Source organism: Macrosteles quadrilineatus, unplaced genomic scaffold (genome assembly GCF_028750875.1).
Source record: "Macrosteles quadrilineatus isolate MER2022 unplaced genomic scaffold, UCM_ALF_1.0 Scaffold_21__1_contigs__length_2333173, whole genome shotgun sequence".
Taxonomy (NCBI): domain Eukaryota; kingdom Metazoa; phylum Arthropoda; class Insecta; order Hemiptera; family Cicadellidae; genus Macrosteles; species Macrosteles quadrilineatus.
In genome coordinates, this window is record NW_026542614.1 from 666,936 (window position 1) to 682,445 (window position 15,510).

General features: G+C 35.7%; 1 protein-coding gene across 1 annotated transcript; it reads left to right on the top strand.

Annotated features, from left to right (window-relative positions):
* On the top strand, window positions 1-13,927 carry LOC129005478 (histidine-rich glycoprotein-like). Its single transcript, XM_054434374.1, has 4 exons — window positions 1-36; window positions 10,800-10,867; window positions 12,363-12,612; window positions 13,491-13,927. The coding sequence occupies exons 1-4, from the start codon at window positions 13-15 to the stop codon at window positions 13,851-13,853; spliced, it is 705 nt and encodes a 234-aa protein (XP_054290349.1). The 5' UTR covers window positions 1-12; the 3' UTR covers window positions 13,854-13,927.
* Window positions 13,928-15,510: the final 1,583 nt, after the last annotated feature.

Genomic DNA, 15,510 nt, shown 5'->3' on the forward strand with positions numbered 1-15,510 from the left:
GATCTAGCTGTCATGGCGCCCTGCACCTGTCTGCCGGTACGGTCTAGTGTTATCAGTGTTTGTTATCAGTGGGATATCTAGCTGTTGTCTGTGATAAGTATACTTTACTGATAAGATGGTGAAGGTGAAGTTGAAGAGTGCGTGGATTGTTTAGCGAATTTGGATTTGTTGTTTCTACGCCATTGGGGTTTTAAGGGAACGGTCCAACCCCTAGTCTTGTACCCAAGGTTGACCTTTTGTGCGATAGGAAATTTGGTAGCCCAACGACAAACGACATCTAAGTCAAAAAACTATTTAGTTCTAACCTTCCCAACGACCTTCACAAAGGTCAAAGGCCTTTGAAGGAGAGCAATATAACCTTTCCAGAATTTTATTTCATTTGCATAAGTAATATTACTTCAAGGTTTATGAATTTGGAAAGTGCTACAAATATTTCGTTGCTCTCAATCTTAAGAAGAAAAAGGGTGAAATTAAATCTTCATTTCTTAAACGAACGAGGAGTAAAGTTCGCGGGTTTTTTATTTTTAAGAATATTGAAACTATTCTTGTTTAAAAAGTAAAATGATTTTATCAATGTTATTTTCTATCATAACTATTTTTGTTCAGTTCCTAAAAGAGACATTTGTCTATTTTTTTTAAATAACGTTCTAATACTATCACTAGGTATCTAAACACGTCCTGCTGTTGTCTGCGATAAGAATACAGTACTTTGAAACAATTGATAAATGAATGGTTGCGCTTTGTGAATTTTAAATGTTCATTGATTCGCAAAGGTGTGTTTGCTTTAAGGTTTAGTGGTGATAAACGTACAATATTTACGGTATACGATACTCTCGTTCGTATTAAATTAACTTTATTGAATGCAATTTAAAAGACCTTTTGAGTGATGTATCAACTGTTCGTAAATCCAATTTAGTTTCAACAATGCTCAGCAACATAGCATTGTTCGGACCATTGTAATGCCGCTTACTCTAGTTTATAGGAGGGAAATATATGGCGCTATTTGGCCATGGCAAAAATGAAGGCAAAACCTGTTCATAAGACGAAATTAAAACATATTTCGGTGAAAAAATAATAAATGAACGATAAGATGTAATCTATCAACTCAATGTCAATTAACATATAGTATACAATACAATAACATACAACTAGCAGCCTGCGTCACTTCTTGACTTCAAAATGCGTGATATATTTGACGTGATATATCACTTATACTGTAGGTAGTTGATAAGGGAAAAAACAGTTATTTATTTCTCATCATATCCCTTTTATTTTAATTGCGTGCGCGATATCTTCCAGGCATCTTAGAACATAAAAATACTAATTAAACATACAATGAAAACACAAAATCTAACGAAAATAATTTTCTTCTTAAAATTTTATACAAATAACATTACAACATTTTACTTGAATTCACTCGAACATCTCCAACTACAGATAATAACCCCATTTTCGTATTCATGTAAACAAAATTGTATCATGGATATCTGTTTTGATTTAAACAAATGTGAACTTGAAAAGGTTGCGATGATCGAAAAAAAGAATTCATCACAAACTCCAAAATTTTAAAAGCCTGTAGGATGGAGGGCTTTCACGGTATATCATCCAAACTCGTAAAAAGCACATCTAGAGGATAAGAGCTTTAAACTGATACCAAATATGCCTATAAAATTAAATATTTAGAGTTCAATTTGCTGCACACAAAAATCCAACAAATTCTTTTATTTATTTATCTTTTATTACAGTTATACATTAGGTATTTTAAACTAAAGACTTTGAATCAAACTCTAAATCTGTACAATGATTATTGCTTTACAACCATAAATAGTTTGTAGCATATTAAAAATTTATCTACTTTAGATAAACACGAAATGCTATACCCGTGCTTTGCAACGGGAAGAAAATGTTACCTAGACAGCTATTGCGGTGTAGGTAACTGGTGCTGATGTTTAGGTGGTGTTTAAAAATACAGCAACTCTGTGATTAAATTTGAAAAGATAAACTGATTTAAAAGTGTTAACTCTACTTACATTCAAAAATAATGTTTATTTCAATAGATTCAAAAAATTATGACAACATACCTTAGTGTAGCAACAACATCAATTACTTGATATTGATGCTTCATGAATGAGATGTACCATAATTCTTCAAATTTATAGCCTCTTTACACGTAGCTTGCTATATAAATTAGAAATGAAACTGTGAGCAAAACTCTACAAAACTTATACAACCTTTCTTTAACATAACCCTCTCGCACATATTTCCTCAATCTAAATAAAGCATCACAAACATCTTTTTCGAGTAAATAAACAAACACCAGTTAATTGCATTGATCAGCTGTTTCATTAAACATAAGTTAAATCATTTAAACTTTGGAAGCATGCTAGACGTATCCCTTTGGGAACGGCCTCAGAGCCCCTAAGAAATTTGTCCATAGTCCATTCCAATAATTTTCGGCAAATCTTCACACTCGAACTTAAACCAACCTTTACTAACCGTATTAGTCAATTCATAAGATTTAGGAGATCATCCACCATGAAATGGTGGTAATTTAATTTGGTAAATTGAAATTGGCAATCAATTGGTATCCAAATTAATTACCAAACATAGTCACATTAATGCTAATTAAATTCATGAATATGTTATTTAAATGACGGATAGGTAATTAATTGACGGATAGGTGATTTAATTGACAAATAGGGGATTTAATTGATGAATATGTGATTTAATAGACGAATAGGTGATTAACTAGTGGCTTGTAGGGGCAATAGCCCCTATATATATGTAATATATTCTAATACTTATTTTGTACAAATTATTTGTCTCATGGGTTACCGTACACTACCTTGAATTATCGTTTAAACTTTTTGTATATTATAATAATGTATAATAGTTATCACATACCTGCATAATTCATTTTTATGTCTGCTCTGTTTAGGATAAAAATTCGAAAGGACTCTTCATGGGGTGTGTTTATAACATACATTTTCTAATCATAATACAACAAAAGTACATTTTCAATAATAATCTTCATGACTATTAATTAAATATATTATACATTTCTTTGAATATAGACAAATTCACTTACACAACACATAAGTTAGAGATAATGCCATCTTCCAAATTGTAAAATACTAATTCTGTAACAAAATCTCTCTGAAAACAACATTTGTTGTATAATATCCATTTTGGTCCATTCCTTGGTCTTTATTTGGTTCTATTACTATTTTAACGTTATCTGGCCGCTTTACCCGGCTAAAAGCAACATAAAGTTGACCATGGGTAAACACTGGTTTTTTTTCAAATAAATGCCAACTTTTGAGAAGGTTTGGCCTTGCGCTTTATTTATAGTAATAGCGAAAGCTAATCGCAATGGGAATTGAATCCTTGTAAATTTAAAGGGCATATTAGGATCTGTAGATATTAGTTTTAAATTTGGCATGAAAATTATGTTCCCTTTGCCTACTCCAGTAATTACTACTAACTTTACACTTTTTCAGACATACCCAACACAACCAATCGTACTCCATTAACTAAATCCAGACCCTATTTCTTATGAGCATCACTATTGAACCAACTTTTAAAACTAATTTGTGTGGTGGCATTCCAGATGGTGTAATTGAATTTATAAACTCAATTGGTATGTTCAACCTCTCTGTAGGGTCTTCTGAAACTACTTCATCATTACTCTAGGATTCCTTATAGTCTCCTTCGATGATTTTTAATACTTCTTCATTTTAATTATCACATTGTTCATTTAAAGGACATACAATTATTTGATTGGAGTAGTTTTGAATATTTTCTGGATTTATTGAGTTGCCATAAACATGTTGTACAATTGCACAATCAGAGAGAACAAAGTTATCTGGAATGTCAATTGCCGGTGTTGCTCTATTGCTCTCTAAGGTTCCATTACCTAAGCGTAGAAGCTAATCACAAAATGCCGTTTCATTTTCATTTGCACGCATGTTTACTTTAAAATGCACTATTGTTACATACAGTACATATTACATACTACCTTTGACTAAATACAACTTCTGTAGCCAATAGTCAATGATATTACCATATGCTTTAAATAAAGTTCAACCACATGTTTTAAAGTAAACAAAGCAGACATGACCTAGATTCCCATGCTATTTAAATGTGAATTACTTTATTCTGTAATAACCTTTTGGTGCATAATTAAGAAAAATGAATATTTTTCCCCAAAATTTCATGCCCAGACCTTTAAAATGAGACCTTTCCCAGCTTTCTACGGCCTCCAGTTCGCTCACAATTTCATTGTAAAATTTTGGGCTTACGGAATTAGATATATAGATTAAAGAATATGTGATTTAATTGACGAACAGATGATTTAATAGACGAATATGTGATTAATTAAAGAATATGTGATTTAATTGGCGCATAGGTGATTTAATTGGCGAATATGTGATTTAATTGACGGATATGTGATTAAATCGACAAATAGGTGATTTAATTTACGAATAGGTTATGTTATTGACCAATAGGCGATTAATTGACGAATAGGAGATTCAATTTACGAATAGGAGATTTAATTGATGAATACGTGATTTAATTGATGAATAGGTGATTTATTTGACGAATAGATGATTAATAGACGAATGTGTGATTTAATTTACGAATAGGTGATTTAATTGACGAATAGCTTATTTAATTGACGAATTGGTGATTTAATTGCCGAATAGGTAATTTAATTGATGAATAGATGATTAATTAACGAATATGTGATTTAATTGATGAATAGGTTAATTAATTGACGAATAGCTGATTTAATTGACGAATAGGTGATTTAATTTAATAGTAGGTGATTTAATTGAATAATAGGTGATTTAATTGACGAATAGCTGATGATTCAATTTTAATTTCTGTCAGAGTAGAAGGGAAATTTGAAATTAAAACCCATACAAAGTGTGAGCCGTCCAATTTACATGTCACACAAAAGCATGCAATCCTCGAAAATTAGTACTTTAACTACCCTACCCATAAATGTTGCTTACCTTAGTCAAAACTAAGTGTAACAAAATCAGGTTACTATATTCTTGCTAACTGATCAGCCGAAGATGGTATTTAAACAACCCGTCAGTAGAAATTATCCATGACATTTTCCATTGTTAAACACATGATATAAGGAGTTACCTACATAGCTGGATGTTGCAGTGACTGTTTAGTTAATGGATTGTTTACACAGTAGGGATTTACTCTTTAGGTTTTTTGCCAATGTTTGCTCTTTGGCAAAAGATTTGGTTGACATTTCAAACTTATTCCCTAATGAAACCTAATCAATAGGTATTTTCATAAATTAATATAAAAATCTATTACAATGGAAAATCTATTACTGAACTATAGTGATTTTCCTTTTTAACTAGTTTTTTTCACATTCAGTTCACATAATTTGCAATTAAACTTTTTTGCATGCTGACGATAACTAAGACAAGAGTCTTTTTTGTAATTCGTCGGTAAAGGTAGATAGATGGCTAGATCATCTTCTCCTTCAAAAGGTGGAATACTGGATGTAAATGTAGAATATGTACTGAGGCTCTCTCAGCAAGAACACTTTGTGGACCAGGCAGAGGTGAGCTTTATGCATATGCCATCCATTGGGACGAGCTTTGAGGCATGTCGGAAAAGGGCCGTGTTCAAAGCTATTAAGGCCTCCTTAGAAACTCTTCTCATATCGTCCTTAGAGATGCTGTTTCCATATGCTGGAAAGCAATATGTAAAGGTTGGGAGGACCAAGGACAGCATGAGCTGCATTTTGGCTCATTCTGGCAGTAGAGTTTTAAATCTGGCAAGACCTCTCAGTCTACCTGCGCGTTAAACTACATGTGTGACATTGTCAGAAAAAGAGAGGATTTTGTAAAGCACATCACCAATTGTGTTGATGGTGTCGCAAACAGACAATCCAATGCTATTAAAGGTGACTTCTATAGCAGATGTGCTCAATTCCTGCATCAGAATGTGTGGTCCAGTATGCATGACGACACACTTTTCAACATTCAATCCAGTCCCATTCATGACAGATCATTGAAAATGCTATGCAAATCAGCATTGATGAGTCTAATTGCTGTGTATGTCATGTCTGGCCTGTACGACAAGTGAAGTTAGCAGTCATCAGCAAACAAGTGTGCTGTACAAAGTTTCACACTTCTGGGCAAGACATACGTGTACAAGTTGAAAAGCACAGGGCCTAAACAACTACCTTGAGGAACACTACGCAGTTTGCAAAGCGGATCTGACGTCCCAATTTTGGTAACCTGCATTCAGGACTCCAAATAGGACCGGGTCCAACAAACAACATTTTCACTGCAGCCATATCACATTTTGGCCAAAAATAATAATTCATGATCAATAGAGTCATAATTATGGAATTCAACCTTACAATATTACAGGGCTCGATTTTCTATCAAAGTTTCTATGCTAGCTAGTGCTATCTCTAATTTTCTAGTTGTATTTCTAGCTCAGTGGTAATCAAGTCGTGCAGTCATCTCACCCAGACGCACTCATTGTACATTAAATTAGGGAAACATGTTTTGGAGAACGCAGTAAGAGAATCAGAGGAATTAATAAAATGCCAAAGGCAGTGTTGGGCACCCTAGAAAACTACTTGTTACACACAATTTAGGCCCCAGCATGGCCTACCCAACTCGGTATTTTAATTCAAGAACGAAATATTTACCAATCCGGCAATCCCTTGAAGGATAAAATAAGACTGTTCTAATTAAGAAGTTATCTCCCCCAAGGAAAAGGATAGACCAGTTTCGGGTAACCTGTTAAAACTGTATGAGAATCTCTGGATTTAACGAGAGCCACCTAAGATTGGAGATTGTTCAGTTGTTAACGTTTTAACAAGGCCATATGATGAATTACACGGATTTGAGCTGATACGATTGGTCACAGAACGACTCAAGGATCAAACCATCCGTGACTTGGTCGTTATCCCAGTCAGCATCATCAGATGACCACTTCCGCGTGCGTGTCGACGTCGACACCCAGCGGGAAATTTGGAACCCTTTTAACCCTGCCTTTTCCAGGCAAAGAAGAATTTTTTATAGTATAAATCAACTGAATCCCCTGAATTATAATGGAGACGAGGCTGAACGCGTTTTAGCCAAAATTTGAACGAAGGATATGAGTGTAGAGTTATAAGAGTCAGATGTTTTTTGTAGCTGTGTTAATGACAAAGATCATCTGGCTTTTTAGCCAGGGCTATTTATTACAAGTATATTGATGAACAGTTGTGCCAGCTTGGATCCATAAACAATCGTCTGACTTTTATCAGAATGATTGATATAAACACTATGATCAAGGACACGTGATATGATATACAATAATGAGTACAGTACAATGGTGTTTTAACACAACTAAACGTATTGTTTTATTTGTTCAAACTATTACATTACTAACTGTAATGTTGAATGTGTGATCTTTTACTGTGATACGTTTTACTTCATGTGCTAGGCTGTGAGTTCTAAACATACGCTGTAAATAATATGTGAATCAGTTGTAGCTGTCATTTTATATTTTTTAACAGTCTAAGAACGCTTTTGAAGGGGAAGACGGCAAATCGAAAGTATTTTCACAGTTTCTAAATTAAAACGAACATGCTTTCCCCTATAGGAAGAAGCTAATCGTGTTATAAATTTAAAACATATTATAATGGTGTTCTTTTTAAATTTGACTGCTAGCAAACTCTGCAGTTTCTAATAAGAAATAGCAATCTCTATACTTAATGCTCTCTTTAATACAGTAAATGTTTTCTCTGTATCATCCCTTTTTTAGCCGTCATACTTAACTGATTTTTTTACTATTTTTGTGCCTTTTTAAAGTTTATTATCTAGCGTAGGGACTAATGGTAACGAAAAAGTTTTAAATTTGACTGCTAGCAAACTCTGCAGTTTCTAATAAGAAATAGCAATCTCTATACTTAATGCTCTCTTTAATACAGTAAATGTTTTCTCTGTATCATCCCTTTTCTAGCCGTCATACTTAACTGATTTTTTTACTATTTTTGTGCCTTTTTAAAGTTTATTATCTAGCGTAGGGACTAATGGTAACGAAAAAGGTAATTTCCCTTTGGAAAACCCCCTTGTGTTTTATTTATTTCAACAGTATACTTTCAATGATCAAGTGAAGCAGAACCACATGTGAATTGTAATTAATAATGGCTTATCCTTCATTCCTTTAATCAGATAGTAAACAAACGACGAAACGTGAACTAGGAAACTTATACATAGGGAAACTTAAATCCAAACACTCTGTACATTATATCAGCATGATACTACAGTACTGCGCCGAACGTGATGGCCCTTCTGAATTTATCATGCTTTCGCTGCAATTCTGTCTGGTTGTCTCGTCCGTCGACCGGTGAGAAAATCACCTTCATTACGAAACTGTTATGTTTTGAACATCTCAAGTCAATGGCATACACAATCTTGATGTTTTGAACGATCTCACAGTTTTGAAAAATCTCAAACAATAGGAGTAAGGCACAATATAGTTTGGAAAACAGCTGTGGAAACGATTACGGAATCAGATAACTCACACCAAGATAAAATAAAGTGCACTTGTTGCAGCAAACCTGCATACTAAGGAGATTTCCTTGCCAATTAAAATCAAGACTGATATAAATAGCGTAGTAGAGTATCTAAATACATTGCTATGAACATGAAAAGATGCGTTTAATTTTGAATTCTAAAATATAAACAAGAAATTTAAAGATCTTTTAGCTAACGAATCCATAAACCCAATAATACAGATCGTGTAAGTGATTGTTTTGTTATAAAATTACAATTAATGCTTCAATACATGACAAGCTGGAAATCTCTATAAAGAGTTCTTGTGCTACCCTCAGAATATAGCACACTGTTAACGTTCTGAACAATCAATTTGAAACTAAATGTGTTTTGATATGATTACTAATATAATATTGGTAGACATCTCATTATATTTTTATAGTTTTTTGTAACTCTTCTCTGTAAGTAAAAGTTAACCAATTATGGTCAAATTTGATGAAAACGTCTAAATCTACGTTTATGCGAACCATCATGATCGTACTATGGGAATAGCTCCCGGTTTACCATGGGAGGGGTAACTGGGGGGGTTCTTATGGGGTCAAAATAAGTGTTTACCATTTTTGACCCTCTCTAAAGATATAATTTTGCAATTTCTATCAAAATCCAGTTTGTAGAGCTAAAGAAAACAACAACAACAATTAGCATGTTGAAGAATTGTTGTACGCTTAATGGTACGGAGAAAAAAAAACTGTAATTTTAAATGTTTTTTAAGGATACTAAGTAAACCCTTCTAGTTTGATTGTTTATGAATATATTCTAATCAAATTTGGATAATTCATTTATTTATTCTTAATAAAATAACACTTCACTAAAACACGTCTTTGTTACCTTCCCTGTAGCAACAAACCTAAGTACTAATTAGAATAAATGTTATTTAAATAGAAAATAAATCTGAAAATTTAAAGGTAATATTTTAGTGAAAATCCAATCAGGCAAATGGAAATCAGCTTAGTGTGCAGGTTTGCTGCTGCGTAGGTGTTTATATACTTTGCAGGGTGAGAACACAATTTTACCTCCGGTCAACATAAACTATTTCTCCACATTTTTAAACTGTCATAAACCACATACCCATCATTACCCACACCTCTTCACCACTATGGTTGTGTGGTCCAAACCACATCCACGTGGTTGTGCGGTTACCTCGCACGGTCGCTTCCACACAATGTTATGCAGGTTTTACCATTTTCTCTAGCGTTTAGAGTGCAGCCGTGCCGAACCTTCTTTGCCCGTAGTTGCATTGTTGGTTGACACTGCATCTGGTTTGAGCTAAGAAATGAATCGTAAAGGATTTCGCTTGAAAATAGAGGTGAAGATTAGTCATAAGTTTCCCCAACGTAAAATGAATGTTATTTTGTCCCCATAAAAGGGTTTATCATTTGTACGTCATTGGAATCAGCTGGGTTGAGGTAAACTAAAAAAAAATGTGATGTGCGTCAGTTGGTCAAGGGGTGTTGATCAAATCATCAAGAGTTAGTTTAGGAAGAAAGTCATGTAAATGATTGCAGTAATTGTAACGTTAACAAGTCGGTGTAAGATGGGGATGTCATGCAGTGAACAGTATCTAGGAGGGTCGATAAAGAAATCATGATGTTATTCAGTTTGAGTACATTATTATAAAGTAGCATTATCCATTGGCTAAATAGTGAAAGATATGTCATCTTTGATTACTTAATTTAACTAGAAGCATTAATGATTACACCAAGTTATGCTATGTAATCGAGAAGCAGAGTATTCAAAATATTGATAAGTAACTAATTTAAGTTTCATGATCTCATGGGTGAAACAACAAGGACTGGAGTCGGACATTCAGTCCCAGGGATTGAAATTTACATGGGATTTGATTGTCTCTTTATCCGAGGCAGGACAGTCAGTCCCAGAACTGAGGATCCGGAATGGGACTGACTGTCCACCCTTTGGTTGGGTCTGGTTGTCCAACACTTGAAAAGCATATATACTTGAATCATACTTGGTGCAGTTTAAACCAGCAGCTCGCGTTTACAAGTTAATTTAAGTGTAGGTCAACCAGTCCCAGATCTACAGTGGGAACTGATTGTCCCTTAAATATTTTCCGATTACCCTTGTTGTTGTTTGTTGCTATTGTTTGTATTTACCCTTGGCTAGTAGACTCTTAGACTGATTTGCCATCAACCTGTAAGGTAATGTTTTGTTTTTCAACAGTGACAGTTGGTATCATTTTTGTTGCAGGTGGCGATAGTGTTGATCAGCTGGTTGACTCCGAGTCTTGCCTTGGGGGACAGCGACACCTCGGAGTCGTAAGTAAAAACAGGAGTTGATAATGTCACACCTTCTAGTATATCAGTAAAATTGCGAATATTTCGTGAGGAAACTTTGACACCTTCTGATAAATAGATTTTTATTATTTTTGTATAGTTACATACCAAATCACGCATGCCATACTTGAAGTTCTTACTTTTTAGTTTTCGCATTTCCATTTAGCTATAACATGGTAAATCCTTTCTCATGAATATAGATCTATAGCCAAACACCCAAAGGTACGTGGCATTTGATATTGGTTTAAGAGAGTGTAGCTGTGTGAACTCTTATAGGTTACTTCCATGTTGTTTTGATGACCCTGTATGCTAGAAAAGGTTAGATAGTTTCGTTGAATTGAAGGTACTGCACTGTAAATCAGTGAAATATTCTCTTCTCTTCTACAACTAATGGAATAAACAATACAACACAGTGAGACAAGTACGAAACATTGTTCATCGGTTTGTTACCCTAACCTTCTTATGTACAAGCCCACAACTCATTTTTATTTTTTCCCCTAACAATCTTGGTGAGATCCATCGACCTATTTCCTCATTGAGAGCTTACAGCTTGCTTTGCACTCAAGCTTTTAAAGTCGATCTTGCTTATAAAGGGTGCGCCAAAATAACCTGACGGTTTTTAATACTAAATAACTCAAGAACAAACTACAATTTCATGTATTAAATAACGTTATATTGTACACACTACTATGCCATTTTCATTAATGAAAAATGATATCACTCAGTTTATATCGCCTTCTCCTAAACACAGGCTTCCCATTTTTTTTTTTTTTTTTTTTTTTTGCATATTTGCAGTCACCTTTGCCTGATGAATAGAAGCAATCTCTTCCCTGATACACTGCTTGAGTTCAGGGATGGTTTGAAATTTCGAAACAAACATTTTGCTTTTTAAGTATCCCCACAGCCAACAGTCACACAAAATTAAGTCTGGGAATCGAGCTGACCACAGCACATCACCAAACCAAGAGATCACTTTACCGGCAAAGAGTTCACGCAAACCTGACATTGAATAATTGGCTGTATGACAAGTTGCGCCGTCCTGTTGAAACCACGTGTTAGTCATGTCTATCCCTCATAACATCCGCAGTTGTGGAACCAAAAACCCCCTCAGTATTTCCAAATAGCGTTCCGAGTTCACAGTGACAGGGGGGTGTTCCCACTTTCGTCCTCAAAAACATATGGTCCGATGACTCCAAACAGTGCCACACCACACTGCACCACACTATACAGTAACTTTCTTTTGACGACGTGATGTTTTACCAAACATAACCTAAAAATGGCATAACATAAGCAATCGTTCACTACAACAATGAGGTCTCTAGCTAGTCTAACAGCTGACTTATTACAAAACAGGAACCGTCAGGTTTTTTTGGCGCACCCTTTAATACCCAACTATATCCAAATTTAGCTCAAGCTTACATTTCACTCTCAAACATCCTTTATAAGACAATCAATACTGCGATCGTATCTGTTGCAGCCACAAGAAGGTCGTGATCCACGTCCCTTCGTACGAGAAGGTGATCAAACACACGCACACCATCTACAAGATCATCGGTCACAAGAAGGGAGAGAACGACCACAAGCACCACGGAGAAGTGATCCACAAGCACATCCACGGCGGACACGTCGATCACGTTCACAAACACGACGGCCACGGACACCACGAACACAAGCACCACGGACATGCCGAGCATGGACACCAGCACCACGGTCATACTGACCACAAGGTAGGGGATGATATTGCATGGCTGGTGGCTTAGGTAGCATGCTACTTTGCTACTTTGTCACGGGGGCCAGCTGAGTGGTTTGAACACGGGACTTTGGTCCCCAAGGTCCTGGGCTCAAAACCCACCAATATACATCTAAGTGATAAAGCCGCAACATTTTTAAGCCTTATCTGAAGTAAGGAGAATAACAATCTCAGCCTAGAGCTTAGCTAAAAAAGTGGTTAAAAGCATGCCTTCTAGCATGGTAGACCAAAAGCCACCAATAGCTATGGACAATGAGAATCATGTCAAAACCAGGGGCTCGGAGCCCACTTAAGTTGCATATTCACCTATTGAGTAGAACAGCTAGTTATTTTAATCTTTGAATATCTCTCTGCAACGTATGTCTCCCTTTACAAATTCCACACGTTAGTTTCATTTGGAAAAAATTGCGTGTAATACCCTGATCTCAATTGAGAGCTATTTAAGGCACCCAACATCATTGAGGAAATGCAAACCCTCCGATAGCTACGTCCTAACTGAGAATTTGTGTTAAAAAGGGGGGTTTTCCATTATGACTAGAATGGACAACTGAGGTGCAAAAGAACCTGTTCACTGGACAATCCAAGGACTTGTTAAATCTGTCTGAGTTGTTTCCTATTAGTCACATTGGATGTTTTATACCAAACATGTACTTGGAGCATCTGGTCATAAAAGGTGGACACAGGTGGTAAAGGTGGTAATGCGTAATGTGAATGTGAACACTTCCGATAATATATTTAGTACCTTCAACAAACACTCCATAACTTAAGGCAAGATGCAAAACTTATTTAAAACTCTTAAAAGTTCTCATCACGTATTGCATTGCATAATACTGTACTCACTATTTCTTGTTCCAGCACGCCCACGCTCTCCACGGCGTCCACGAGCACAAGCATGACGGGCACGCGGAGCACGGGCATAAACACGTCGCCCATGCAGACCACGGGCACAAACACGTAGGCAGTCTCCAGGGCTCACACAAGCACACGGGCCACGCCGAGCATGGCCACAAGCATCTGGGCCACGTGGGCCACGAGCATGGCCACTACGTGCATGGAGGCCACACGGGCAGCAACGACTACCATTCCCGCGCATGGTCGCCGGCCATGGCCATGCAAGCTTACGAGACGTACGAATATGTGGACGATCTGCCTCCCAGGGCATACCAGGCCTTCTACAACACATACAACGGCTATCAGAGATTAGGTAGGGCCTACTGAACACTGTGGAAGTGAAGATGGACATTTGAATCTCCTTACCGAAATTCAGGGGTTTAGAAATGTTAGAGATTGAATATAAGCTGGAAACATATGTTGGTACAGTAGTTATGAATTTAGTCTACTGTATGTACTTTTGTGTCTATCAACGAATATTGTGGCATTTTTACGTTATGTAAGGTAAATGTACCACTGTTACTACAAACAATAGCCTCCTCTAATACGGATAGCTTAGTGTTGGTGTGTGGCAACGTCGCACCGGACGGCATTTAAACATGAAGATTTCACAGATAGTCCAGTCAAGGAATGAGGTGTAGAGTGCGTGAGCAGGTAACTAAGCGATTCCTTCAGAAACTTGTTCAGGGGGCTTAGGGTGTTAACATACCAAAAGTCCTGACTCCTAGGTGGTGAGCCAGGGGTGGAGAGGGGAAAAAGGGGGGGGGAGAAAGGTATGCATTTTGGGTTTTTTGATTATATCTTGAAAACTATCAACTTTTTGTATACTATAGTAAATTATAAAATTGAAGAAGATTAAATTTTCTACAAGAAAAGTATATAATGTGTTTATTTTGGTTCAACAGATTACGAGTTATAACTTATTTAATTGATATCTTATTAAAATCTTCTTCCATAAGAAATACATGTAAATTAGTATGCGAAATGGGGCGAATCCTATCCGCCTAAAGGAAATATAAATGATATTCTGGAAATCTTGACAAAATTTCCAGTAATTTGACACTTTAATCATTAAAATTGATCCAAAATTAAGGCGAGGGCGAGGTAACAAAATTTCGAGTTTTGGTGTTTTTTTATTGGAAATATAAAAAAAAACCTTAAATCATCCCATTTTTAAACGCTCACCCTCGCTTTAATTTTTGACAAAATTTCATGATTAAAGTGTCAAATTACTGGAAATTTTGTTAATATTTCCAGAATATCAGTTATATTTCCTTTGGGCGGATAGGATTCGCCCCATTTCGCATACTAATTTACATGTATTTCTTATGGAAGGAGTATTTTAATAAGATATCAATTAAATAAGTTATAACTCGTAATCTGTTGAACCAAAATAAACACATTATATACTTTTCTTGTAGAAAATTTAATCTTCTTCAATTTTATAATTTACTATAGTATACAAAAAGTTGATAGTTTTCGAGATATAATCAAAAAACCCAAAATGCGTACCTTTTTCCCCCCTCCACCCGCTGGCTCACCACCTAGGAGTCAGGACTTTTGGTATGTTAACACCCTAAGCCCCCTGAACAAGTTTCTGAAGGAATCGCTTAGTTACCTGCTCACGCACTCTACACCTACTTTTGGATCATTCATTGACTGGACTAAGAAGCTACATTATAAATTATTGCAACAGGTGTTGCGGTAGGCCGGGGCTGCGACGTTGCTACTTTTGTCTCGCCACGTCCATGTATTAGTGGAGGCTATATTAGGCTTATGTGTTGTACTACCCGCAGTTATTTAGTAAAATAATATTCTATCTCACTCTGTTGTGTTGGTTTCAATATCAATCTCAGAGAACTTATTTATCGTCATATAAAGAATATTTTTTTTTTATTGCACGGATATGAAACTTAAGTTCAAATGAATCGTTATATGCTCTCTAGAATGCTAAAACAAGTTTGTTCTAAGAATTTGAAAAGGT